The sequence below is a fragment of the Lagopus leucura genome, unplaced genomic scaffold, assembly GCF_019238085.1.
Source record: "Lagopus leucura isolate 7727_CA_CO unplaced genomic scaffold, USGS_WTPT01 Super-Scaffold_100001, whole genome shotgun sequence".
Taxonomy (NCBI): domain Eukaryota; kingdom Metazoa; phylum Chordata; class Aves; order Galliformes; family Phasianidae; genus Lagopus; species Lagopus leucura.
Genome location: NW_024962262.1, coordinates 86,857,982 through 86,884,711, shown reverse-complemented (window position 1 = coordinate 86,884,711; position 26,730 = coordinate 86,857,982). Strand labels below are relative to the sequence as shown.

The 26,730-nt window shown below is 49.0% G+C and overlaps 1 protein-coding gene across 2 annotated transcripts in view; it reads left to right on the top strand.

The window, feature by feature from the left end:
- Window positions 1–26,730, top strand: part of IGSF3 (immunoglobulin superfamily member 3) — a 77,478-nt gene that overhangs the window by 28,182 nt on the left and 22,566 nt on the right. The window contains exons 3-6 of one of the 2 annotated variants that reach the window (XM_042866763.1): window positions 19,149–19,559; window positions 20,815–21,204; window positions 22,853–23,254; window positions 25,798–26,202. In XM_042866763.1, coding sequence (XP_042722697.1) covers window positions 19,149–19,559; window positions 20,815–21,204; window positions 22,853–23,254; window positions 25,798–26,202 — 1,608 coding nt within the window. The remainder of the gene's footprint in view (window positions 1–19,148; window positions 19,560–20,814; window positions 21,205–22,852; window positions 23,255–25,797; window positions 26,203–26,730) is intronic. The other variant, XM_042866764.1, reaches the window with a different exon arrangement.

Genomic DNA, 26,730 nt, shown 5'->3' with positions numbered 1-26,730 from the left:
CCTGGGGAAGGCAGAGACCAGACCCTTAACAGCTGTGCATAGTGGAAGAATGAGCCAGGAGACAAAAGTCCAAACAAGATGTTCAGACTGCCTGGTGAGGTGGCACACCACCACCTCTCTAGGAGTTTTCAGCACCTGACAAGGATCAAGGGAGCAACTGGATCTGACCTTATCTGACCATTGCTTGGGCAGGTTGGAATGCAGACCTCAAAGGTCCCTTCCACACTGCATTGTGCTATGGTACATCACTTGGCTGTGGGGCAGTAGAAAGCAGTATTAGGCACCAGCAATGTTACCACCATACCAGGTGGTATGGAAGAGTGTTGTTGGTTTTTTTCTGGCCTATTTCTTATATTTCATATGTTCATATTTCCTTTGAGAGTTTGCAGGAGTTTATCTCTTGCTTACTTTGTATGAAGGTGAAATCTGGAGATCCTAATCTCAGACTGGGAAATCTGAGGCCATCTCATTGGCTTTGCTACCTCTGTGAAGCATGTGTATGTTTTATTTGGCCAAGCAGTCAATTAACCAATGTAAGTTCTAGGGTTGGTTATTGTTGAAATTCCTGCTCTGTGAGTTATATTCATCTTTGCTTGTTCGGGCTGTGCTTGTTGCATTAATTAGTTCCCCAGAGGAGTAAAATGTCCTTCACTTTCAAATTCCCCTTTAGCTGGCATAAAAAATAAAATAAAATAAAAATTCAAATACCTTCTCCTAGGTGGTCCTCTACAGCCAGACACAGGGTATTTTGTTTTCACTGTCCTCCTTCACATGACTACATTTCCCTGTAGTAGTCTTGGAAAAAAAGAAAAAAAAGGAAAAAAAGCATTTGCCTACACTGCTCTGCTTTTTCTCTCTATTCCTATGTATGGAGAAGGAGTGCTTGATAACAAGGGAGCAAGGAGCATGGGTAAGAATACTTACCTCCAGCCATTCCTATGGATGCAGCTTGGGCAGTGGCAGCAGCAAAGCACAGCACCCATTTTCTGGAGCAGTGTGGGGCTGGGAGACTTTGGCCATCAGGTCCTCCCTTGCACCAAGCCGCCAGCTTGCTGCCTCTCCCAGGGTGCAATCCCCCCCTGTCTCCCTCCCTGCTTTCCAGCTGGTGAAATTAGGGATAATAGCGTACAAGCTGTACAAGCCTTTCACAAAGTCTAAGCTAAATAATTGTAAAGTGCTTTGAGCTCCTCAGATAACGGGAGTTAGGAACAAAGGCTTATATTTCTGCTCTGTCTGGTAATGATCCTGAATAGGATTCTTTTCCAGCTCTGTGTCCTGGAAGCAGTGCCGCTTCAGCTCTGCACTGGCTTTGCCCTGGGGAAGTGGTGCAGATAGCAGGAGCTGCTGGGCTGGGGCACCAGGCCCTGCCAGCTGTGACCCTGCTGCAGGAGGAAGGCACTAAGACCTGCTGACAGAGCCAGTCTCCCTCCCACCCTCTCTTTTTTTATTTTTAATCTTGGCTTTAGCTGTAGACAATCTGGCAATGCATTGCACGGGCTAGTTCTTCTGTGTGCTTTTTACAATACCTTTTTGTGGGTGCTGTTCTGAAAAGCTTGTAACAGAAATCTCTCCAAGCATCCTTGCATTGCTGGAGAAGGTTCACTTGTTATTGTGTGCATCTTTATCTTGTTCTCTGCTGTTATTTTTTCCTGCTAAATGCTTCCAATTACTCCTGTTTTGTTGCAACATGCAGTCTCTTTTCACATTGGAATTGCTTGCCTGAGTTTTATTTTTTTTGTTATCATATTGCGTATCTCTGCTTCTATATGTGCAGGCGAAATAGAATAAATTTTAGCTAGATTGTACCTGAACAAATGCATAGCCCGTTGTGTCTACTCTCTTCTTTCTTTGTGTTGTGGCATTTTTCCCCTTCCTCATCATCCTGCCCCATTACTCTGAGCTGTAGGCAGCCCAGTTTCATGGCACCTTTGGGCTTTCAACTGTGGAATGAATCCTTTCTTGTTTCCCACCCACCTACCCCTTGGTGGGAAACCTAGCATGAGACACATTGGGGTCACATCACTGTGTTCCATATGTTTTGCCTTACCACTGACCCTTTTCAGGTCAGGGTACTTCTTAAAATTGAGTTGGCACGTGGAACAGGCTTAAGGTGGGAATATGTGCCATTTTTTCTATGCGTCTGTATGCTTATGCATAGGCACTGTAGGAAAGAAATGTATTTTAAAATGCATTTCTAAAAATGGAAATGAATACAGACTCGGGTGATTGCACAGTGCTCTGCTCTCAGCTCTAGCCTTTAGGCCTTTAAAATGCAGCCTCTCCCTCCTAGACTTATGATGCCTTTTACCTGTCATAAAGGGAAGTGCAGAAGCCCAAATGCAAATGTGCCTTCAACCGGTGAAGAATCACAGCATTTGGCTTGAGTAGGTTTCTGTGCGGTGTTGAACCTGAATAGTAAAGTGAGACCAGCCAGCCAAAATGATCTTGGAAAAGAGAAGAGCCTGCAGCAGCCTTGTTCCAGGAGGCTCAGGGCTGCAACCTCCAGCCTGGTCTCTTGGTGGTTTGAGACACACTTGGCTCTGCTTGGCATCACCCAATGGTGCCAGGGTGCTCACTTGGGTGCCACTGCAAGGCTTGCCATCCTCTGCTGCTGGAGCCATGCACAACAGCCTGTGTGTCCGTATCACTTATCCTTCCAGCACTTCCCCCGTGTGCTCTGCCAGTTCCCAGTAAAATGAGGCATTTGGTAGTCCTAAATGTCCTATTTATAAATAGGATGTCTTTCAGTCTGTTGCTTTGAGAAGAGCAATGGGCGGTTTACAGGCTGTTTACATAGATGCCATCACGTCTGGGTGCTCGGTGTCAATAAGAGGTAAAGAGTGCAAAGGTTTTTAAGGTGAGATAGAAACATCTTTAGCCTGAGCATCTGGGCTGTCCCAAACTCTTTTCCGTAAATGGAGGCATTGAAGGGTCTCGCCCTTCCCTAGCTGAACCAGCTGACTGGATGAGGGTGGTCGTGGGGCACAATCTCTTTGTCGTGCATCCCTGCGTGTGACAGGTAGCAGTCAGTCTGGTGGCTCTGCCCCAGGGACCACTCTGTGCCTGCTGACATACCCCACTGGCATTTCTGGCAGCTCTGCCAGGCTGATGGGGTGTGGGGTGCTCTTCTCCCCCCACCTCATGACAGCCTCTCGGCGTTAACGTGGAGTGCAGCTGGCAGCATATGGCAGACGTCCCTGCTCTCAGCAATTGCTCGGTGAACTCTGAAAGCGAAGGACAATCCCCGCAGCTCCTGCCAGCTGCGGTGCTGAGAAATCCCACGATGGAGCTGGCCGTTTTTCTGTTAACAGCAAAATTTTGCACTCTGTGCTGCCTGGTTTTTCCCTGCCATCTCTTTGGGGACGTCTTGCTCTGCTTGCTCCTTTTTCCTTCTCCTTTTATTTTCACTTTCCCTTGAAAATTGCTTTATTTGTCCTCTGGTGCCAACCTGGGTTGGATTGCTCTGCATTCTTGTTGATCTGCTGCCCAGAATGGTGAGGGCAGCTGCTCCTGCAGCTGATCATAGAGTGGCTTGGGTTGGAGAGGACGCTGAAGATCATCTGGGTCCAATCCTCCTGCCGCTGACTGCAACCCTTCAGCTGTGACCATCAGATGAACTCTTTACCCACTGAACAGTCCACCCTTCAAATCCAGGTTTCTCCAATTTAGAGATAAGGACATGGTGCGGGACCATATTAAAGGCCTTGCACGAGTCCAGGTGGGCAACATCAGTTGCCCTTCCTTCATCCACCCATACCGTCGCTCCATCATAGAAGGCCGCCACATTGTTTAGGCACAATCTGCCAGTGGTGAAGCTATGCTGGCTGTGTCAGATCACCTCCACATCCCTCATGTGCCTTAACATCTCTTTCAGGAGGATCTGCTCCACAATCTTCCCAGGATGCCGATGCTTTCCTTGAGTGCTGTGGGGAAAGCAGGGCTGGTGGTGAATGACAAAGCCCCCATGCAGTGGAGGGGAAGGGCAGTGCCCATTGCTGAACAGCCTGTGGTCCTGTCCCAAACTCTGGCAGTTTCCCCCAGTGCCTCCTGCCCTGTGGCGCAGACCCAGTGCAGGAGGAATTCTGATGTGCTGGGATGAGAGCCAAAGTTGAGATGGGGGCAAAGAAAGCTGGTGGGGGACAAATTTTTCCATCTTGACTCTGTGGCTGCCCTGTCAGTTTAGCCCTATAACAGTTTTACAATCTTTATCTGATATAGGTTTAAGAGGATTTCCCTGGGCGCAGCGGGATTATTATAAGTCAGAGAGCAGTCTCCAGCTGATATTCCTTCAGCAAGTATTTATTTTAAGTGGGTTTAACTGTATTTAATTTTTTTTTTTTTTTTTTTTTTTTTTTTTTTGCATGGGTTACAAGTAAATTGTTTACATTATTAGAAAAGTAGATCCTGGATAAAATGAAGGAATGCACTACTGCCTTCCAGCTTTGGGGGTGGTGGAAAGAAAGCAACAGCTGGAGGTGGGGAGGAAAGAAGATAGCACAGCAGAGCTGGGGAAAATGTAACGTTATTCCATGCGGCACTGATTGGTAATGCTGCCAGACAGCTGTTTGCAAGTGGATGTAATGGGGAGCAGAGCAGCAAGAACTGTGAGAGTGCTGCTTTGTCCCTTGGGGAGGGGCTTGCATCTCCCCCCTCCTACCCAGCCCCTGAGCCAGCTAGCTGACCTCACAGCACGGTTACACTAATGCCTTCCCCCAGTTCTGGATTTCTGTGCTGCCTTCAGAAGGGAAGAGCACCACCACCACACCTTTCAGTGTCCTCACTCTTGGTCCCTGAGTCTTGTAGAACTTTATTCATGCTGCTTAAAATGTCAGCACAGGGCTCTGCAAAGAGGGGATGGTGTAGGGATGACTGCCCTGGGGACATCCTTCAGTTTCAGGCATGGTGTATGCTCAGATCTTCTCAGACCTTAATCTTCAGATTTTCCATCCTCTTCTTTGAGAGTGAGGTATTTATGGAACTATCCCTTAGCAAATGGGTGTTGTGATTGTAACTTGTAGTACTGGATTTCTTGCTGAGGGTGAGAAGGTGCAAAGTCCACCTGCTGATTTGTGCTGCAGGGTGAAAACTGGAAGCAGGTCCCAAACCAGGTAACCATGATTTAAAGGTTTAATTAAGAGGGTTAATGTAAGGCTGTCATTAAATTAGAGGGTTAACATGAAACACTGAAGCCTTGTTATCCAGTATTGTGTCAGTGTACTGCAGATGACCACCAGCCCTCTAGCACTGCACTGTCACCTTCTGAGCTCCCAGGTGTACAGAGGCCACCTGTCCACTTGTACACCTCCCTGCAAAATGACAGGTGATGGCTGTGTGCTGGGATGACCCACCTGGCAATGCTGCACTTGGACACGGGAAAAAGGCTGGAGAGGAGGTGAGGTTGTCAGTCATCCAAAAAGCCTCATTTGGCAGCTGAACCCACACAAGTGTGTGAGTGCATCCAGAGGATGTGGCGCTGGTACAGGTGGTCTTGTGTATGAAGAGCTTCTGCCTCTTATTTCTGGGGTGCACATAGCCAAGGCAGAGCTGGAGCTCTTGATCAGGGTGAATGGTGGAGCTTCTGTCCATATGGGATGGGAAAGTTGGTGATTATCAGAGTGCTGTGCTGGGAGTTGGAATCTAGTAAAAGGCAGGGAGAAAAAGGGATGGGAAGGCAAGAGGAGGAGGAGGGAGCGTGGAAGTGGCAGGTGGGAAGAAGAGCAGTGGGATGTGTAGGAGAGTGGCATCCAGGAGGTGTTGGAGCAAGGGAGGGCTGTGTGTAGGGATGGCTAGATGGGGTGGAGGGAACGTACTCACTCCCTCCTGCAGTGGGAGGAGGCTCACCAGAAATATGGCACCACCACCTCTGGCTGGTCTCCTGCTGTGGGCCTTGTAGGGGCTATTTGCCACCCTTTTCATGTGTCCTACAGCAGTACCATAGGTATGGTTTTGTGCTCCTGACCCTGGAATAGGAGAGCAGGATTTTAGTACTGCCTTCCACTAGGGTCATTGGGATGCAGTAATTACTGTTGCGCTGCTTCCCACCCTTTCTTCCTCTCCCCTTGCAACGGGGGAAGTAGGAGGCAGCACGGCACGCTTTGAGGAGCTCCTTTTGAAGTGACTTTATGAGTAACAGGCTGCCGAGCTGTAGGAAATGAGATGCTGGCACTCTTTGCTCTCAGATCATTTCCACTCCCTTACGTCTGTGGCCAGAGCAGCAGTCTGCTGTCTGCCTATCCTCAGAGACCTGGGTCTCGTCAGATCTCATCAGCTTCAAGAGGCTCCTGCCAAGGGTCTGATATCAATGGAGAGAAGGGGAGAGGAAGAATCGGGAGGCTATCGGTGTGGTGGAATAGGTAGCAGCACTGTAGCTTGGGCTCGCATCTGTGGGGTCCAGCATGGCCAGGGCCTTGTCTGATCCCTTGTCATCTGTGAGGTAACACTGTCGCGACAGAAATGCCGGTCCTCCTGGTGACAGGCAGGATGCAGGGCTGCTGTTGTATGCCTGGAGTAGTGGGACAGCCTCTCTAGGCTACCAGGAACCCAACCTGGTTAAGCTTATGAGACATGACAGCATCACAGCCCAAGGTGGTATTGCTGCAGGCAGCTGTACTCTGCGACAGCAGCACTGGCATTGGGGACGTGTCATTTGAAGCCTGTCATGACACGCATCTGGCTGTTGAAGAGGCAGTGTATAAATGTGTCTCCTGGTCACCAGCCTGCTGGCAGTGTGCAAAGAGAGTCTCTCTACCAGGGCAGCCTCTCATGTTGCTCTCTGTGAGGTACTGTTGCATCACTGGGCCAACAAAGTTGCTCATGATGCTTGTTGTGCAGCCATGTAAAATCAGGAGTCTGTGTTTGGCAGCAGTCAGTGCTGCTCGTGCTGCTCTCATCCCTGCTCATCATGTTGGTGCTCCTCTGGGGGGAGCAGCAGCAGCTTCTTCAGCAGATTTTGCCTTTGTTTCCTTTGGGTTAATCTCTTTCTTGGCACCTGATTATTTGCTTCTCTGGGGAATGCACATGGCTTTGCCCATTGCATGTTTGGAATTCCCATCTCCCTGGCTTCAATCCCCATCTGGGAACGGTGGCTGGTGCCTGGGGCCCAGGTCCAAGCCTTGTGGGGTCCTGCTTCTGGTGTCTGTGCCCAGGTGGGCAGCTCAGGGAAGTGATGCATTGAGTGGAGGCCAGCTTCCCCAAATGATTCCTATATTCCCACAGGACAGGTAAGTGTCAGCGTTGCAGCTTTGCTGCCATCCCCATCACATTGCTGTTGATGTCCCTCATCCCCCCTGCTGTAAGCAGGACGCAGGGTGTCCTCCTGGCACCCCTTCTCCCAGCTCTGTGAAAGCAAGTCAAGGCTCCACACTCCCATCGCTGCTCCTCCATCTGCCCTTTGGGGTGCTGAGTTTCCTGCCTTCCTCATTCCCCTTTCGGCGTGCTTCTGTTGGTGTGTCATTAGCTGCAGCAAAGCATCGCTCCCAGGAGTGCTCTCTGGCTGACATTAGTGGCAGACAGTGACTAAAACAAAGAGACAGCTCGGTGCGCACAGCGTGTTTGCTTTGTGTGTCTCGTGCTCCTTGCTGCTGGTGGAAGCTCAGGAGGGATCGCAGATGTGGAATAAACAGGAGAGCTTTGAACAAGTGGCACTGTAATCCCTCCCTGCCCCCTCCCTCCCACCCCCCTTTTTGCAGGCATTAGTTTGATTAAAATTGCATGAGCCCGCACGCAGGCATGTTTTATTTCATTTATTTATTTCCTCCTGGCAGAAGACCATTTTGAAGTCCCAGCAAGCAGCTCTGTCCTGAGAGCAGGATAAGGGGCTTGGGGTGCTTTCCAGGATTTGTCCTGTGCAGTGTTTATGGCCTGCTGCTATGGGGCTTGTTGTGCTGGCGGGACCTGCTTTTCCTGTGGGATGCTAAACAGCAGCATGTGCTCCCCTGCAGAGGGAGGACAGGAGCTGCATCTCCTGGCAGGAGCCTGTACTGTTTGTCTGGGGATGGAGGGGCTTCCCTGCTTCCCCTAAAAGAAGCAGAGAAGTTATCAAAACACTGAAAAAAACCCAAAGTTTCACCACCTTTGGTTTCCTTTTCCAGCCAGCTTTGAGCACCTTGGTTGGCAAGGAGTGAAGTCACTGCTTCCATAGCAAGGATGTGTCCTGAAAAAGGCTGTGCTGAGCTGCCTCCTGTGCAACTGCAGCTTGGGTGATGAAGGTCTCTGGGTTGGGTGAGAGCATGGCTGCTCTGCTGTGCATGGAAGGGAACTGTAGGCCATTCGGGAGAGGTTAGCATCGCAAAGCAGCAGGTGAGAGGGAGGCATTGAATTTCAATCAAGCAGCGGTGGGGAATGAAATCTCCTTGCTTATAATTCAAGCTCCCAGCTCGGGCATCCCTCTCTTTTACCTTGGAGCAAATCTCCTGTAATGCATAGGAAACAGCTCAGCAACTGCAGTTCTGCCTGCCATTGAGGCAGAAGCTGGGATTTATTAAAGACATGCAGAGCTCTATAAAAAAAATATTTATGATCTTCTTGAACTTAATCATTACAAGTCAAATATTTGAATAGGTAGGGGTAAGCATTTGATGATCCCTTTCATATTTCTGCTTGGTTACGCTTGCTCCGTGTGTATCTGGATGCATGGCCGGGGGCAAGAGGGAGGTGAGGGATGAAAGGGACTTAGTACAGAAGGGGAAAACAGGAACAGAGCGGAGAAAAAAGCAAATGAAGCTACTGAAGGTGAAAATAATAATAACAATTAGACTAGGGGGGGACTGAGAGGAGGCAGAAGAATAAAACTGGTCCTTTGAAGAGAAAGGGGATAGACAGTGAAGCCTTTTATTAAAAATTAAATGGTTGAGTCTGAAGGTAAATGAGGAACCTGCAAAGAAGCAATAAATAAATAAATAAAAGAGGAAGACAGGAAGGAGAGAAACACTTAAAAGGGAAATGAGAGGTTTTTGCAGGTGTGTGCTGTTGAGCATGTCAGCAGAGAAGCTCCATGATCACCTCTAATATGTGACAGATACTGGAGGCTTTGGGAAAACAAACAAAGCTCAAACCTTGCAATTATTTGCCCCATCCTTGGAGGTGCTCCTGGCTAGGTTGGATGGGCCCTAGGCAGCCTGAGCTGGTGGGGGGCAGCCATGCCCATGGCTGGAAGTTGGGGCTGGGTGGGCTTTGAGGTCCCTTCCAACCCAAAGAGTTCTGTGTTTCTGTGATTGTCAGCCCCTTAAGTTCTTCAAATTGTTTTCACACTGTTTTGTGTCACTCTTGGAGGTTGAGTTGGCGTTGGCAACTTGGAGGTTGACCTTTTTCTTGCGCCGTATGAGGCAGTTCGTTTTGGATTTGAGCTGTATGTCCTTTTCAGTCTCTTTAAGACCCCCTCCTCCATGTGGGCATCCTTTGATTATCAAAATAAACTGCATGGATTGAAGTATGCAGTAAAACTATTTTAACATGCAAGTATAAGAGGCTGCATTAGTTGAACTGAAATCACTTTGCATGGATTTTTCTGGCATAAACCAGTCATTAATAGATCCAGGATGTCTGGGGATGATCGAGTAGTCAAATAAACTTGCAGTGAATTTTAAGGAAAAATGGCTTTCTGTCTCTTATTTCTTTTTCTCAGTGACAGTTAGAAGAATGAACGTTTTTCTTAAACAAGGGGTGTTTTTGCCTTTTTTGATCACTTCCATGCTTGTTCGTGCTAGGGGAAGCAGGGTGCAGAAATGCTGTGCAATTCATTTCTCTGTAGAATGATGACATCTAGAAGCAGCAGCCTGATGGAACTGTCTAGAACCTCAGGTGTCAGCCCTCTTCCCATCTTTGCAAATGGTCACGGACATCATGTCTTCCTCAAAGAAGTTTTCTCCTAGGTGCTTTGTTAATAGAAGTAAGCCAGGACTTAAGAGCTCTCAGAGTCTGACAGAAAGTCTCTTCCCTCATTGATTTCCCCACTCTTCCTTCTGCACTGCCATGAGCTCTTCAGTCACCCTTGAGTCTGCCAGGCGCAGGAGACCAGAATACCTAATGGGTTCAAGCAGGGCTTTTGGAAAAAGTACAGAATAATTAAGAAAAATAAATCTTTTTTGTCATTTTAATGTAGCAGAAAAGGGAACAGCCAAAAGCTCTTTTCTTCCTCCTTTCTGAAGGTTATGTTTACAGGAACTTAGATACAATTTGAAATATGATAGCCTTTATAACTGGCCCACTTTGTAGGTCTGGGTTTTGGGGAACAAAACTTTGATAGGCAAGGTGGGAGTATGTGTCCTAGCTGTGCCACAAACAGTGCTCCTGAATCTACCTTTGGTTGTTTTGTTTTGTTTGAGTGGATGAATGGGTCCCCACTGGTGCTGATACCAGGGCTGAGTTTTGGTAAGAGTTCTTTTACGAAAGAAAGAGGGGAAGATGTGAGTAGAGGGACTAGTAAAGCTTGATTTCCTGTGGTTTCTGCTTCGTGGTTGAACTCCTGGGTATCTAATAAAGTGTAATCATTGCTTTTCCTTGATTGGGATATTCCCATGGTTATCTTCAGGGTTACTTCTTTGGTGTTTGAGGTTTGAACAAACATTACACTCGTTTTCTGAGAAATAGTTTTCTGCGGTGGGTATCTCCTCTGCTTCTTCAGTTGTTTCATGAAACCAGTGAGAATTTGTTCTGAGATCACTCTCCATCTCTCTGTGTTCATATCCAGTTCTGCTTGCTTGTGTAAGAAAAAAAAAAAAAAAAGCCATTTGGATCAGGTAATTAAGAGAAGTTGTTTCCCCAGGACACAGGTGATACAAGATCATGTATCAGGCTCCCAGTATGTTCTTTATTTGCATACCATAGCTCCTCTGCATGAGGAATCTTGAGCCTTCAGTCTTTATAGGTGCTTGTGAGGCAAGCTGTTATCTTGGTTGGTGGTGGAGAGAGCAGACACTGAGCAAGCTGAGCTTCAGGTGAGGAGCAGGCAGAGCTGGTGGCGTTTCTGGATGGGAAACACTGGGTGTTTCCATTGCGCTGTGCTTTTCCCAGCCCCTGAGCACGCAGCAGCCAGCAGAGCATCTGTGCTTTGCCTGGGCTGGTTTCTCAGCCTGCCTCCACTGAGGGCACGCACTCGAGCAGCAAAGCAAGCGGAAAGCTTTGTGCTGGTCATTTTGCCATTTACCTACAGGGCGGTGAACGGCAGCTGGGAAGCTGACAGCTTTCAGCGCCTTTTGCACTCTGATGCAGTAGCAAAACAGGCACTGACTGGTAAGAAATGAGCTGTCTGGAGACCTGGGGACAGCAGCGTGTCAGCTGTGGTTGGCTCTCGCTCAGAGGTTTCACCAGCAGAAGGCTGGAAGCACTATAAATAAAATCCTGGATTTTGCAGGAGTCGGTGATATTGATCCTGCACTGGAGACATCGTAGAAACCTCCTATTTACTAGTTTATTCTTGACATTTTCTTTGCTTTTTTTGTTTGTTTGTTTGCTTTAATGCACTACTTTGATACAGTGTGTTCCTTTGGATTAATGATAGCAGTACGAAAAATATCTTTATTTAATGGACAGTTTATTTCCTGAATACTTAACATTTAAAAGCGTCTCCTTGTTCAGCACTATAAAGTGTGTGGGATAGCCTGGAAAACCTGGATCTGACCTCTAGAAGACCTACAAGTAAGCAAGACTCAGACCTACCAGCCTGTGCCTCAAGTTGGGGGGCAGAATTCAGGACCTTTGGTCTTTGTGAGAGGTATTACTGACAAGCATAAAAGTAGTTAGAATATGTCATTTGTGCAGCAGGAACTACTGAGTGAATCATTCCTGCCTGCCTGACATTGGAGCGACTGTCCTGGAGGCACTGAGCAAAAGGATTTCTTTGCAAACCTTACCAGAGGAGTGTGGAACTTCGTGACAGAGGCGTCATCATATCCATCAAATGGTCCCCATTTGCAACTTTCCCACCACCTCAAGAAGCCCTGTTCCCTTCTTCACCTCCTTCAAATGTAGCACAGTTGGTAGGCAAAGCGGTGTCCCCTTCTTTAGCTGTTGGAAGGGTGCTGCTCAAATCCTGTAGGCAGTGCTCTGCAGGAAGAGCAACTTGATGGTGGCCATCTGTTGGTGGGGTGACAGCCAGGGAGGTCAGCTGGAGTCTGAGAGAAGGGAAGGGCACTGGGTGTTTTGAGATGCCCAGACCAATGGGTTATAAAGAAAAATACGTTTATTAAAAGGTTTCAGTATAAAGATGCCCAACAGAAACACACAGAAAATGTGTGAGCCAGACTAGCTTTTGTGGAGGGGTTGATTGCTACGCTGAGCAGGAGAACAGCTGTTTACAGAGTCTCTAGAGCACTACCAAGCACAGCACTTTGGCTCCTCTCTTCCTGTTCTTATCCCCTGTGTCCTAAATCACTGCCACCTGAGCTAGAAGAAGCTTGGAGCGTGAAGAGCTTAAAGAGAAGAGATGGCTGTTGCTGTGTGTGTAAGAGGCAAGATGATAGAAGTACAGTAAAAGGAAACTCATTGGGAAAATGGATTTGCAATAGTGGATATTATTTTGACTTCTATGTTTGCAGAAGTCTGTCAGCTATTAGGCTGAATTTGCTTGTCTTAATTCTGCTTTGTGCTGTCCTCAGTGCAGGAAGAGAGCAGGTGGTGTTCATGGTTGGAGAACTTGGCCTCCATCCTGCAAGAGATGGACTGAGCCTTTCATTCATCATGGGGGTGCTAGCTTCAAAGTAACAGCTCTGGGCTGCCAAGGCCTTGTTGGAAGAAGGTGGCTTGGAAGTGCCCAGAAGGGCCAATGCCCTTCGTTCCAGCCCCAGAAATAATTCCAACTCATGCTGGCTTTGCGAGTTGGTAGACAGTTTACTGTCTGGCAAAGATGTGTATTTATGTATTATGTTATAAACAATTTCTATGCTTTGAATGAGACTGTTAGAGAAAAAAAATTCCAGTTGTAGTCTCTATGGGATCTTTTTGTTCTTTGATTCTAGAGCTTTCTGTGTTCTGCTTATAGAATCATTTGAGTTGGAAGGGGCCCATAAAGCCCAACTCTGCAGTGGACAGGGACACCTACGGTTCCGTCAGGTGCTCAGAGCCCTGTCCAGCCTGACCTTGGATGTCTCCAGGGATGAGGTTTTATCTGCTACCCTGTGGCTGTCAACAGTTTGCTTAGAAACAAACATGAAGATGTTATTCTGGTCTCCTTCCCTCTCTGTGCAGCAGAAAGCCCGCACTTTTATTTTATCTTCCCTTGGGAACTTAAGACGTAGGCAAAGGCTGAATAGAAATTAGGCCTGTAATGTAAATTAAACCTAATTCTGTCCTTCCTTTGGTGCTTTGCTTGTGGGGACTGAAATGCTCTATTCTTGCATGATCTGTAGGAAGGAGGATTTTGGAGGGGATGGACAAATCAGGGCAGGAGTTCCAGGGCCAGCTTTTTGGAGGCATGCACTGCTTGCCCACCTTTGTTGCTGATACGTGCCTGCTGAGCTCTGACGGGCAAGCACTGGTCTCTGGCACAGTCAGTTCCCATATCTCTGCTCTTAGCTCTCAAGTGTTGTTAAGTAAAACACATCGGCTTAACCCTGTGTGAAAGAGGTGCGCGCTCTGCCCTTGTATTTCCAGTGGCTTAGGCTTGCATTAAGCTGCAGTGGCTTGCTGGTGGCTGCCCAGCTCAGGATCAGAGGGAGCGCTAAACCTTCAGCGAGGTGAGTTCTGGAAGAAGGATTTGGGAGCTGAGTCACCTCAACTTGCTGCAGGAGGTTGTTGCCTCTGCTCCTGCAGTGCTGCAGCCATGGAGCAGGACTGCAAAAAAAGCGTGCATGTTTGGAGGTTTCCCTCCCTACTCTCTGTCTCTGCCACGTGCTTGGGCTCTTGGGAAACTTCTGCATCCTGAGTATCCCTGTCCTCAAGACTGGCTCCAACATTGCTCTGGTTCATTTTTGCTTAATGTGGAAATGATGACTTTCCCTGCTGAGTGCCACCTCCCCCTTTCACATACCACTCCTTTCTGGCTTCCCCGTTCTGTTTTCTTTTAATGAAGTCACTTGAGCTTCTTCCCCTCAGTTATCTGATAACCAGATGCTCCCCAAGATGCTTTGGGACTGGGTGTGTGGGGAGAGCCAAAGCAGCTGGCTGGCAGAAGCCTGCCCATTGCTACTTTGGCTGAGAGCAGAGGGACTGCAGGGCTTGGCAGAACAGGGCACTACCCTTTCATCAGGAGTAGCCAAGGGAAAGGACACCAGCAACTCAGAGGAGCACTGGTCCCCACCAATTCACCTGGGGCTCAGCGTGCTGCAGCTGAATGCTTCCCCAGGATAAGTTGGTGCATCCTAATGTGTGGCACATAGGGTGTGCTGGCAGGGAACGTGCTGCTACTAGGGTATGGCTGCATCAGGACCAGGAGGAGCATGAATAATGGGTAGCATGGGGCAGGATGGGTGTGACTAACAGGCCCCACAGCACCAAGGGAGAAGTTCAGGCCCTGAGTCAGAAAGCCGAGCTCATTTGCAGTTCACACATCCTCCATCTGATTCTTTTCTCCCCTTTCTTCTACTTTCTTGTCTTCCGTGCCCTTTCCCACTGTCTGTCTGAACTTGTCTGGCTGTTTTGAGAAAAGCATTTCTGTCGCTGTAATCACTCCAGCCAGTCATTAATGTACAAACAAGGCTACTATTGTAATCTGGGGATTTATTGCTGCTGGTGTGAAACAACTGCTGTGCCATCTCACTTACTTAACTCTTCAGTTCCCCATTTGCCTCTGCTTGTGGCTGGGTTGGTAGCAAGCTGCCCTTTTAGGGAGCTGTGGGTGTGCTGGTTTGCTGCTTTCCTGCTTTCTTTGCTGAATACTGCAGTGGTGTAATTGCAGACAGTTGCAGTGTTTCACCATGGATTTCTTGGTTGTGGAGTAAGTAAAAGTGACTGTGATTGGGCTTCTCATTCGAAGCAAGTCTTAAACGTTCACATTGGGATTACAAACATGTTCTGACTGCTTTTCTTTGTATCCCAGCACAAATGCTGCCTTCCCTGTCAGGATCCTGAAGGGAATTCACCAATTTTAACAAGTACATGACTTCTTTTTTAAAAGGGGTTTTAAAAATCAGTATTTTTTCAGCTGCCTTTTACTTCAAAGCTGCCTTTACTTATCCCCACTTTTCAGACAAGACAGTGCAGGTTGGGCTTTGCTGGAGAAAAGTAATCTCCACCCTGAGCAGGCTGTTGACCCTTGTGACCCAGGAACCCATCACTACGTGCTGCTAGGTGAGGTAAAGGACGAGTTTTGTGTGGAGACCATTTCTCATGCTCCCCTTGCTCTCTGCTGAAGGTGCCAGGGATTTCTAGGAGGGATTTGAGAATAAGGTGAGTGGAAGGTATTGTCAGTGCACTGTCTGCTTGGTTTTGTCCACATGCAGAGGTGACATTTGGGGGTCTTCATTCTTTTTGCAGCATATAGCAGCACGTTTTCTTCCTCTGGAGGCATTCCAGGTAGGAAGTGCGTGGTGTGCTGCAGCAGGAATGGATCGGCAGCATGTGCAGCTAATTGCTAGGAATGAGGGCTGGAGAGGATTAATCTAATCATTAATCTAGGTATCTGTTCAGCTTTATCGCCACCCCTCCCTGTGCCGCACACACGTGCAGGTATTTGGTTCCCATAAGGAATGGAAATCGGGGTGCCTTCTGCTGCCTCAGGGCAGCTTGGGTGGTGGGCTCCTGTTCTTTCTGAATTGTATTACCATCATAGAATCACACTGTCATTTGAGGCAGAAGGGACCCTTAAAGGCCATTCAGTCCAACTACCCTGCAGTGAACACGGATACCTACAGCTCCATCAGGTGCTCAGTCCTGTCTAGCCTGACCTTGGCTGTCTCTGGGGCATCCACCACCTCTCTGGGCAGCCTGTTCCTGTGTCTCATCACCCTTATTGTAAAAAACGTCTTTCTTATATCCAGTCTAAATCTCCCCCATGTCAATTTGAAACCATTTCCCCTTGTTGTATCACCACAGACCCTGCTAAAGAGTCTGTCTCATTCTTTCTTACAGTCCCCCCCTTAGATACTGAAAGGCCACTCTCAGGTCTCCCCAGACCTGAGAGGATGAACAGCCCCAAACTGATGGTGCTGGCACCATGCTTTGTCTTGAGCAGCTTTTCTTGCAAACACAACCAGAGGGATGGGAAGGGGGCTGGTGGCAATGAGCTGGGATCCCTGTGGGGCAGCAAGATGTCACAGGGCAGATGGAGACATAACTCTTGCACTAATTCCTGTTAAAATCCAGAGCAGTATTTCTCAGCCAAAAGCAGCTCCCTGGGAGTAGGGAGTGCACATATTTGTTCTTCCTAAGTAGTTCACACTTGAGGCTTGGCAAGCTTCGCTCTATCCAGAAGGTTGGAACTGGGCAGTTGGGGACACAAAGTAGCACCATGCAGTGCCTCCAAAGTGTCTTGGAGGGTAAAAGCAAGAATGAAACTCAAGGGAAGAAGAGGCTGGTGGGTCTTTGCTTGGCCTTCAAGATAGCCCTGCTGTGCTGGCTGTCCTCTTTAAGTAGCTTTACTCCTGAGGAGCCTGCAGTATAACGCTGCCATAGAAATGAGTGATTGTTACCAGCCTGAGCCTCTGGCTCCCAGCCTGCTGCTCCTTGTTCATCGCTTAACAAGGAGATGGCATCCCAGCCAGGTTCACTGCCTTTCCTGGGAGCACGTGAGATGTTAGTAGCTCTCTGATTTGTGGCTGGCACAGAACAGCTTTGCAGCCTACTCCTTGTGGGTAATTGAGGTTTGGATAGCCAAGAACAAACCAGAACAAACCTGGGGAAGGGGAGACACCTGGGTTTTCTTTGTCCTTTTGAGGGAAAGTTCAGGAAGTGGGGCTAGTTTTGGGGTTTGGAGGAAAGTGTGTTGGAGAGCTTGAGATGTGTAGGGAGTCCAGACCAGGGAACTCTGGTCTGTGCTCCTGGAGATTGTAAGCGAGTTCTTTAACCTGAAGCAAACACCTTCATTCCTATTCTGCGTATAGTTCTGCTTTCTTCACAGGTGCTTCTCACTTGTGCCTTATTGAAGTATGTGTTTGAGTTGGGTTTGTCTGCAGCTTGTGTGTGCAGCAGAGGGATGCTCATGGGTATACCTGGGAAGAGGGGTTTGGGGAGCACAGCTGGGCTCCTTCCTCCTCTTCCTCTTGGCAGCAGGGCTCTGGGCCTGTCCCTGGCTGGGTACCTGACACCCTCTAGTGGCAATATTGACATCTAATATTTCAGCAGCTCTTCAAACTTGGGGGTTGCAATCACCCCCTCTACAGCAACTGGTGGCTCAGGGCTAATAGGAAACGCTGTATTTCTTACCCTGCTGACTCATAACAGCAGTTAGGGGTGGGCTAAGGGCCAGGCTGTGCACTGGGAGAAGCACGGTGCAGGAGAGAGGGGAGCAGAGAGACAGAGCTACACACTGGTTTTCCACCAGAAATGCATTTTGCAATAGTTCTGGTGTGTAAGATGCTAATCCTTCCACCAGGTTATTACCTGGAAATATGGAATCCAGTTGGCACAACGGTGCCTGCGTCAGCCTGTAAACAGCTTGGGGAGTGGGATGGCGAGCAAGATGTGGCTGTAGTCCTCCACTTTTCCCTTCCCACCATGGGAGCCATGGGCAGCTGCTGCTATGGGCTTTGCATGGGGAAAAGGCTTCCTCTTGTTGCATTTGCAGGGCTTTCAAATCAAAGGAAGGAGGGTGGGCAGAGCACTCCTTTCACCCATCATTGTAGGGAGGCAGGTGTAGGAGGGAGCTCTGCCTATAAAGCAGCCCAGTGGGAAAGTGACTCCAGAGAGATGACGGTGATCAGATTTAATTTATTTAAACAATCTAAGAAAAGTTATAGGAGTCCATAGCTGGAGGGCTAAGAGAAAGGAGCTGCACTGCTCTTGAAATTATTCAGAAAGGTTCAAAATGAGAAATTGAAGTCTTCCATGCAGGCGCAGCAAGCTGGTGAGTTTGGCTGCCAGCCCTGCACTGCTGGGGCAGTAAATTCCTTGGGAAATGCACACTTGGTCAAAGCAAATGCGCTGGGCAGGGCAGGGCAAGTAAAGATTTCCCTCTTGTTTACTCCATCTTGTGGCTTCTTTCTTCCCTTTGATTTTGCTGCCATAAATAACGCCAGCAGTTGTCTTCATGGCAACTGATTGCTTTCTCTAGCAGTGCCTGAATGAAGCAGATGCAACTTTTGGCAACATAACCAATTTTGTCAGATCTTCCAGTGTTGTCAATGAAACTGAGCTGAGATGTGTTAATGATATTCCCGGTGCATGGTGGAACTGTGGGCACTGACAGGTTCACTAGTGCTGCCTTGTCTGCAGACTTTAGGGGAAGGCTTGCATTGCTCCTTCTGTGTGATGTTTCCTGAGACAGCGAGGAAATACTTCCTTCTAAGAAAGCCTGTCTGCTGGGAATGTGTCCCCTTCTCTCCAGATATCACTGCCTGCATCCAGAGGGCAGCCATGCAGGCACAGCAAGGTGACACAGCTGGGATGGGATACCTCCTGGCCTCAGCTTGCACTGATGTGCCCACCTCTGAAACTGCCATGGAGAAGACATGACAGGGCTTTCTGTCCCATACCACGTCCCTGTTAGTGCTTTGTGCCTTGTCCTGCTGGTTATGTGACCCATTGCAGCAGCAGTAGTTCACCTTGTGCCCTCACAGGCTGGGCTCCTGGCATTTTCTCCCTTTTCTCCTGTTAATCGAAGTGAGGCTTGGTTGGCAGTTTTGTTAGTCAGTGTCTGGCTGTGTCTGTGTCCCAGCAATTGAGTTGCTGCCCTTACTGGAGCCAGTTTTCTCTGAATGCAGGATTCAGTTCCCTCCAAATGCAGAAACTCTTCTGCTTGGCCTGAGGGGGTCATTAAGATGTGAAAGGATATAAACAAAGGAGAGGGGAATTGCATCTTCTGACTTCTTTATGAGGGAAGATTAAAGAAGCTAAATACATTTAGTTTGGCCAAACAGTGACTAAAGGGAGAAGGGCAAATGGGGGCATTGGAGTGGCTGAAAGATGTGGGCAGGAGGAGCTTGGGAAGGACGGGCTTTGCTCATGATTAATTACAAGCATAAAAAGAAACCTTTCCTTTAATGAGTCCGGGTTGTAGTCCTTTCTGTGGGTCAGCGTTTCAGCATCCCTCACGCTAATGCTCTGCTCCTTCCCTGCAGTGATCCCCGACTCGCTACGAGTGACCGCGGTCCCACAGATGCTGCACAGAGTGGAGCGCGACTCCCTGGAGCTGAAGTGTGAGGTGTCCAAGAGCACGGCCCAGCACAGCCACGTCTCCATCTCCTGGTACCGGCAGCGGGGCGGCGAGGCACCCGTGGAGATCATCTCCCTCAGCCGCGACTTTGTCCTGCGGGCCGGGGGCACCTACGCCCAACGGCACGCCACAGGGGACGTGCGCTTGGACAAGGTGGGGGAAACCACCTCGAAGCTCACGATCTTCAACCTCCACCCCTCAGACCAAGGCGAGTTTTACTGTGAAGCAGCTGAGTGGATCCAGGACCCAGACAAGTCTTGGTATGCCATGACCCGCAAGCGTTCTCAGGGCACCATTGTCAACGTGCAAGCAACTGGTCAGTGTCTCCTTTCTCTTTTCTTGCTTGGCTGGGTGGTGGGAGAGAGCAGAGGAGGTGGAAAACAGCGCCGTGCATTGTTAGGTTCACTTTCAGCTTGCTGTTAGTGGCAAAACAAACGAATCTGCACGGCCAGCTGCAGAGCTCCCCTTGGTCTGAGTCACACTTAACAGTGGAAGTGGAGCAAGCCCTGCAAATCCATGCATGGTCTGGGATTTCACTGCCTTAGACTTCGGTTCTCTCTTGAGTGTATGGTGGGATTTGTGGTCTCCTAAGATATGCCCAGCAAAAGGGTACACTCATGCGTGGCAGCTGCTCCTGGAGGGGTTGCTGAGATCCCTCATTGTTGGTAACCCAAGCAGGGTAGGCCTACTTCTCTTAGCACCACTGAGACCTGGACCAGTGGCATCTTCTACCACAATCTCCACTTTTTTCCTGCCACACCTGGTGCAGGGCAGCACAAAGCCATGTTTTGGAGTGAGGAAAGGGGTCTCCTTCACCGTGGCCATCCTGACAGGTCCTCTGCATGGCCTTCGGAGGTGTCTATGGCTGCCTCAGCCCAGGCTCCCTCCTCTGCTACATGACCTTGCTTGAGAGGAGCTGGCAGGCTGAAGGGCAGGGAGGATGCCAGCAAATAGCAACCAGGGAAGAATGAGGCAGGAAGGAAGCTTGATGGCATACCCTACTGCCTTATGCAGCCAGTGATCTGGATTGAAAGGGGAGCTGAAGCATATACGTTGGGCTCTTGGTGCTAGCACAGGCAATGAGAATTTTGGGAAATGAGGAGATAGGAGTGACAGAGCAGAAAATAAAATGTTTCTGTATTCCCTGAGGTCCATTTGCAAGTCAAAATCCTTCCACAGCAGCACAGGTTCCTGCTGAGGATCTAAAAACCTGCATGAGTGTTTTTTCCTCTCTGATATCCCCCAAAGGCCCTGTCTTTTGGCCCTAGCTGAGCTGGTGAGCAGGGTACAAGTAGAACCAGGCTCCAGAGCACATCCCTCTGTGCCATTGGATCCTGGCCTGACAGCAGAGCTGCTCCCAGGAGGAAGGGCTGGGACAAAGGTGCTTTGGCTGAGGAGGCCTTGCAAAGTTTGGCTGCTGAGCAGCAAGCTGCCTCTCACAGCTGCAGCAAATCTCTTGGCCTTCCATATTGTGGGTGCATGCATGTGTCACAGGAATGCAGTAAGTTGCATGAGGTATGCTGGTTCCCTGGGTTGGCTTTGCCGAGCTGACTTGAGCTGTTTCTCCCCAGATAAAGAGTTCAGCGTCAGGCTGGAGACAGAGAAGCGGATGTACATCGTGGGCGAGCCAGTGGAGTTTCGGTGCATCCTGGAGGCACAGAACATCCCTGACCGCTTCTTCTCCATCTCCTGGGCCTTCAACAGCTCTCTCATCGCCAGTCTGGGGCCAAACGCTGTGCCGGTGCTGAACAATGAATTTGCCCAGCGTGAGGCTCTGGGCCAGCTCAAGGTAGCCAAAGAAAGTGACAATGTTTTTGTACTGAAGATCTACCGCCTCCGCCTTGAGGACAGTGGCAAGTACAACTGCCGGGTGACTGAGCGGGAGAAGACTGTGACAGGGGACTTCATTGACAAGGAGAGCAAACGGCCAAAGAACATCCCCATCACCGTCCTGCCTCTCAGTAAGTAGGGACCTCACCACCCTCTCCCAGGACGCTGCCAAGAGCTTCTGGGCAGCCAGCTAGTGAGGCTGTGGTGTGTCCAGCCCAACAGTGCGGGAAGGGGAAGAGTAAGAGTTTGCATGTTGTGGAGGCTTGAAATCCCAATTGGTAAGGCATTTTTCTAAGGAAGAGTAAAGCAAGAAGGATGTGTGCTGCTCAGGTTCAGAGGTGAGGAAACATGCTCCCCATATCACCCCTGCCTGGCAGTTTCGACCATGAACTGAAAGTGTGTGCAACTTGCTCCTTGCCCCTCTCCCCTCACGTTGCCCTGCAGAGAGCCAGCTGCTCTGAAACATTCAGCAGGTGTAACAGCAGGCTTGTCCCTGCTTTATCTGAATTGCTGCTGAGCTTCTGCAGAGTGTTCAGTGGCTGTTGTTTGGTTGTTGTACAGGGCACTGGGGTTTTGCCCTGCAGTGGGAAAAGCCAGGATTCACCTCAAGCTCTGCTTTGCTCTTCAGCATGGAGCCCTGTCGTGGTCGCTGTTGCATCTGCTAATGTTGGTGAAAACAGCCCTGCCAGGGGTTCACTTGTGTGCCTTTTGTCTTTATCAGGCAGATTAGATGAATAAGGTATATAGCAGAGTAAGAAAAGAAGGTCAATTGACTTGGGGGGTCTCTATGATGCAGGTAGCCTTGGCGTGGCCAACTAGGCAAGTGTTGTCCGTTACCATGGCCAGGGGGTTGACCAAACAGTCTGAAGGACTCTGGGAGAAAGTTTAGTGCAGTGTTTGTCTCTTTTCACTTAGGCTTATAGAGAAGTGCAGCCCTTTCTTCTAGCTTTTTTTCTCCTCACTTCTCCAAAATAAATTCTCATTATTTTCTCTCTTACTAATATTTGGTCTCATTTGTTTGGTATTGAAAATTACTCTAATTAGAAATCTCACACTGGACAATTGTCTAAAGTACAGTACTTACAGCAAAGCCAGGCATGTATAATTGCTGAGATTTCTTACAACACCAGCTCTAGGAACAAATGTGATTTTTCAAGGGTGCTAAGTGTCCATAACTCCAATGGAAGACAACAGGAGTAACCAGCACTCAGTATCTCTGAAACACTAGCCATAGAGCCTCACATCTCTGGGAAGCTCAGAATGCCAGTGTTTTTGATGTTGCTAAACATTGATAGCTACCTCTAGCATTGGTAGCAACGCGAGCTTGCGACAGCTTCGCCCAAAAGGTGTTGCAGAAATGGACGTGGCAAGATGCTGATCAGATTGACACCAACTGAAAAGCCCAGAGAGTTGGAAGCTTTTCTTTTTTGCAAAGCCAGTTGCATGTCCTGCATGTTATAGCAACACAAATTCCCTCAAGCTTTGCTGAGACCCCAGCCCGGACCTGCGCCCAGAAAACATGGCTATGTCTCCTGAGCCATAGGCAGAGATTTTCCCCAGCTTTGGCAAACACCTGCTTTGAATGTGCAAGTCACCAGGAGCAGCTCGCTGCCCACAGACTGGTTTTGGATGTGGTCACGCTTGAGCTTAAGACGTGCCTGGACCCAAATGCGTGGGCAGTTTCCTGCACCTGGTAGAATACCGGCAGCATCCTTCTTGCAGACTGAGAAGTGGCAAGTGTGTATCATCTCCCCTGTGTGTATGCGTTTCTCTCCTCAGAGACCAGCATCTCCTTGGAGATTATCAACAACGCCAGCAGTGTCTTGGAAGGGGAAAGCCTGCGCTTTGGCTGCAATGTGCGTTCAAGTGTGGGACCCCAAAGCCGCCTCTCCGTCATCTGGCAGCTGGTGGACAAGCAGAACCGGCGAAGTGAAATTGTGCGCCTGGATCGAGATGGCACCCTGCAGCCCGGCCCGTTATACGCTGAGCGCAGTAGCTATGGCGGCATCCAGATGGAGCAGGTCCGGCCTGGCTCCTTCACCCTGGAGATCTTCAACAGTGTCAGGGCAGATGAGGGCCACTACGAGTGCCGGGTGGCCGAGTGGATGCGGACACTGGATGGGGAGTGGCAGATAGCTGGGGAGCGACACGCTGGCACCCCAGTGACCATCACTGCTCTTGGTGAGTACTTGAGGTGTGGGGGCGGAGGGGCTGTGCCCCCTTGGAGCCTGGCCCACCCCCATTGCCAGTGGAATGGAGGCACTGGCTGACTACCTGCAGCTTCTGGATAGATTGGCGCAAAACTTCTGCGTGTCCTATGGTGTTTGAAGGCAAAATCTGAAGGGTAGCTGTGGCAGGGGCAAAGCAGGGGGTGGCTGAGGAAGGTAAAGTGGCTGTTGTCCTTCCAACGAAACAAACAGGCCATACCGTGATTTGCACTGGCATGGTGCCCTACGTTCCACCAGCAAGGGAGCTGGGCTGTGGGTAGTGAGGTGGTGGTTCTCCATCTGTGACCCATGTGCATCAAAACTTCCTTGCGTGCCCTGGGCAAACCTCAGCTCAGCTCCCCAGACCAGGAGAAGGAAACACCAGGTATCTGTTGGCCCATCCACCAGAAATCATGAGCATCTCCAGCGGCATCAGAAGCCCACAGGAGCCACGTATTGGGACCGGTCCTCATTGCCTCTGCTGGGAGGCCCTGAGCAGCTGGCCCAGAACTGCACCATTGCTTGAAGTCAAGCCAGATTAGAAGCCGTAGTCGTTGAGTCTGGAACTCAGCTCTGCCAAAGAGCTCATCTGTTTCAAACACAAACGACATCAGTGTAAGGGAGGGGTAGGTAGGACGTTAGGGATTTTGCACAGAATGTGTTACTTGGGTCCCGCTCAGGCCTTGCTGTATCAAGTCCTGGATCGGTTCCCAAAGAGTTCTGCAGGAGACTGAAGAACTGATGAATGTTCCTGCAAGGCCACTGATTTACGGAATGCCAGAGCTATAAACAATTGGGGTGTGCTGTTGAAAAGTCAAGATATAATTTTAATTTTTTTTTTTATTCTCTACAGTATTAATCTTAAGTTTCGGCACGATGTGTGAGAGACCAGACTTTAAAGTCATAAAATACTCTGATTAAAATCTTGCTTTTATTCTCCTTTCCTCCCCTTTGCTTTTGACCTTCTTTCAGAGACTGTTCTGTTTAGAGCTAGAAAGCATTGCTGTAAAGCATCCAAAAGCACTTAAGGACATTACTTTGTGAAGAATTTAAGGCAGGTTCTCAGCTGGCTTCGACTGTGTCTTTGTCTTGGGGTCAGTGACAGTTGGCCTGCTGTACGTCCATGTGTCGGCTATTCTCTTTATTCTGCAACTTCGGAAGGATTATGGGGGTGAAACGATGAGTAGATGAAGTTGAGATTTTAAAATATATCACTTTTAGTCATGCTAAAATTTAAGATGCTGGAAATTTCCCAGCAGTTCCAAAAGGTGGGATTGGAAGGAGGTTGTCCCTCTACCTCCATCCTTTGTTTCAGAGAAATTTCTGACTGTTGAGCACATCCTGCCAAGTTCTAAGAAGGTCTTCATTCTATAACTAACAAAACTGAAGTAGCTCAGTAAGGTTTACTGACGAAAATACCAAATACTGTTTTGCTACTGCAGAATCTGAGGATTTTTGTTCAGATTAATGCTTTTGAAATGTCTTCAGTAACTCAAATGGAAGGTGCTAAGAAAGAATAAGAGAGTTTTATTGCTACCAAAAAGTGCTAGTAAAAAAAATGCAGTGGGTTTAGTGACACTCGCATTTCAAGTTAAGATCTAATCGCTTGCTAGTCTGCCAGGGTAAAAAACTCTTTAGCTGAACCAGCACAGGTGATATTTAAATCCATAAATCTAGATACTCTATGGTTATGATGCAACAGCCAGAAAAGAGATGTGCTTTCAGGTGAGACTATGTGTGCTTGGACTTCAGAGGCTCTCAAGTGCCTAGCAAGGGATTTCAGTCCTCAGCCGATGGGAAGGAGAGGGCAAGGGAGGAGAGAAAGGGAGGGAATACCAAAGCCTGCCTGGACACCCAGCACAGCCCTCCAGGAAGTGAACGCTTCTTGGAGAAGCTGCTGGCAGGGAACAGGGTCCCTGCTGTATCTACAGGCTGTGCTGAAGTATCAGAACAGAAAGTATTTTCTCTCTCCAGCAAATGAGCAGTGGAAATTCCCTGACCCAAAATGTAAGCCAGTCAAATGGGAATATGTTATCTTTGCTATTTTCAAATTATTAATAGGCTGATGGTTTGAAACTCCTCTTAACCAACAAAGTACTGGGTGCAGACAAGTAAAAATGCGTTGACTGGCTTGTGGAGATGTACGTGTGTGAGGATAACTATATATATCATAGAACCATAGAGCTGTAAGGCAGTGATCTGGAAGAGAATGGAAAACGTGCTATGTGGAGAAGTAAGTAACCAGCTTCTCTCACTCAAATTGCTGCCATCCTGGGATTCTATAACCTCTGCCAGGTTATAACTTCTCCAAAGTGTGGAAGAAAGCTGTTTCTTCTCACTTTCCCCCGCCTTTCTCTCCCCTGCAGTGACCAGTTGCGGACCTGGAGCGGGGAAGAAGGGGGGAGGGTCCCTTGGCAGGAGATAGCTGTGAATCATGGCATCTACAAGTGCTCATGCTTGTTCCTCATGCAACATCAAGCCTTGTGCTTCAAGGCCCTTTTCTCTCTCTTTTTGCAGAGGCTGGTTTTGCTGTCACAGCTATTTCCCGCACCCCCGGGGTAACCTACAACGAGTCCTTTGACCTTCAGTGCATCATCAAACCACACTACCCATCCTGGGTGCCGGTGTCAGTGACGTGGCGCTTCCAGCCGGCAGGCAGCAGCGAGTTTCATGACCTGGTCACCTTCACACGTGATGGTGGGGTCCAGTGGGGTGACAGGTACTTGGGCTTCCGGACACGTACTGCCATCGAGAAGGCTGAGTCTAGCAACAACGTGCGCCTCAGCATCAGCCGGGCAAGCGACACGGAGGCTGGCAAGTACCAGTGTGTGGCTGAGCTTTGGAGGAAGAACTACAACAGCAGCTGGACTAGGCTAGCAGACAGGACCTCCAACCTGTTGGAGATCAGGGTCCTACGGCCAGGTAAGTGCTGAGAATACACAGGGCGGAAGCATGGAGGTGCAGCATGGGATGGGTACGTGCCAGTGCTGTGGATGTCTGTCCAAAAGATGGACCTCTCCTGTGGCTGCAACTGATGTCAGACCATTGGGAAAGACTTGGGTGGGACTTTCTGGTGGTGGATACGTTGGAGTCTCTTTCTCCATCTTTGGGAACTGTGTACTTTCTTTGCTCCTCATGTGTTGTTCTCAGGGTTTGCTTCTGGGAGATGAGGTGGGTGAGGCTTAATCAAGTCTGTGTTCCTGTGAAACGAAGATGGCTTTCAGAATGCCTCCTCCGTTTATCAGAGTGGTCTCTCATAGAAGAGGGGCAGGATCAAAGAAGAGTGATGCTTGCACCAGGGCCTGTATGTGCACACCTATCACAAGGGGTGTACTGCAGTTCTTAGTAACTGGCTGTATCTCTTGCACTGTTGGTGATATTTTCAAAAGCAGCTAGTGTTTAAAGAGCCTGACTTTCATCTCTGCTAGAAATTGAGCCCTGTCCAGCTGG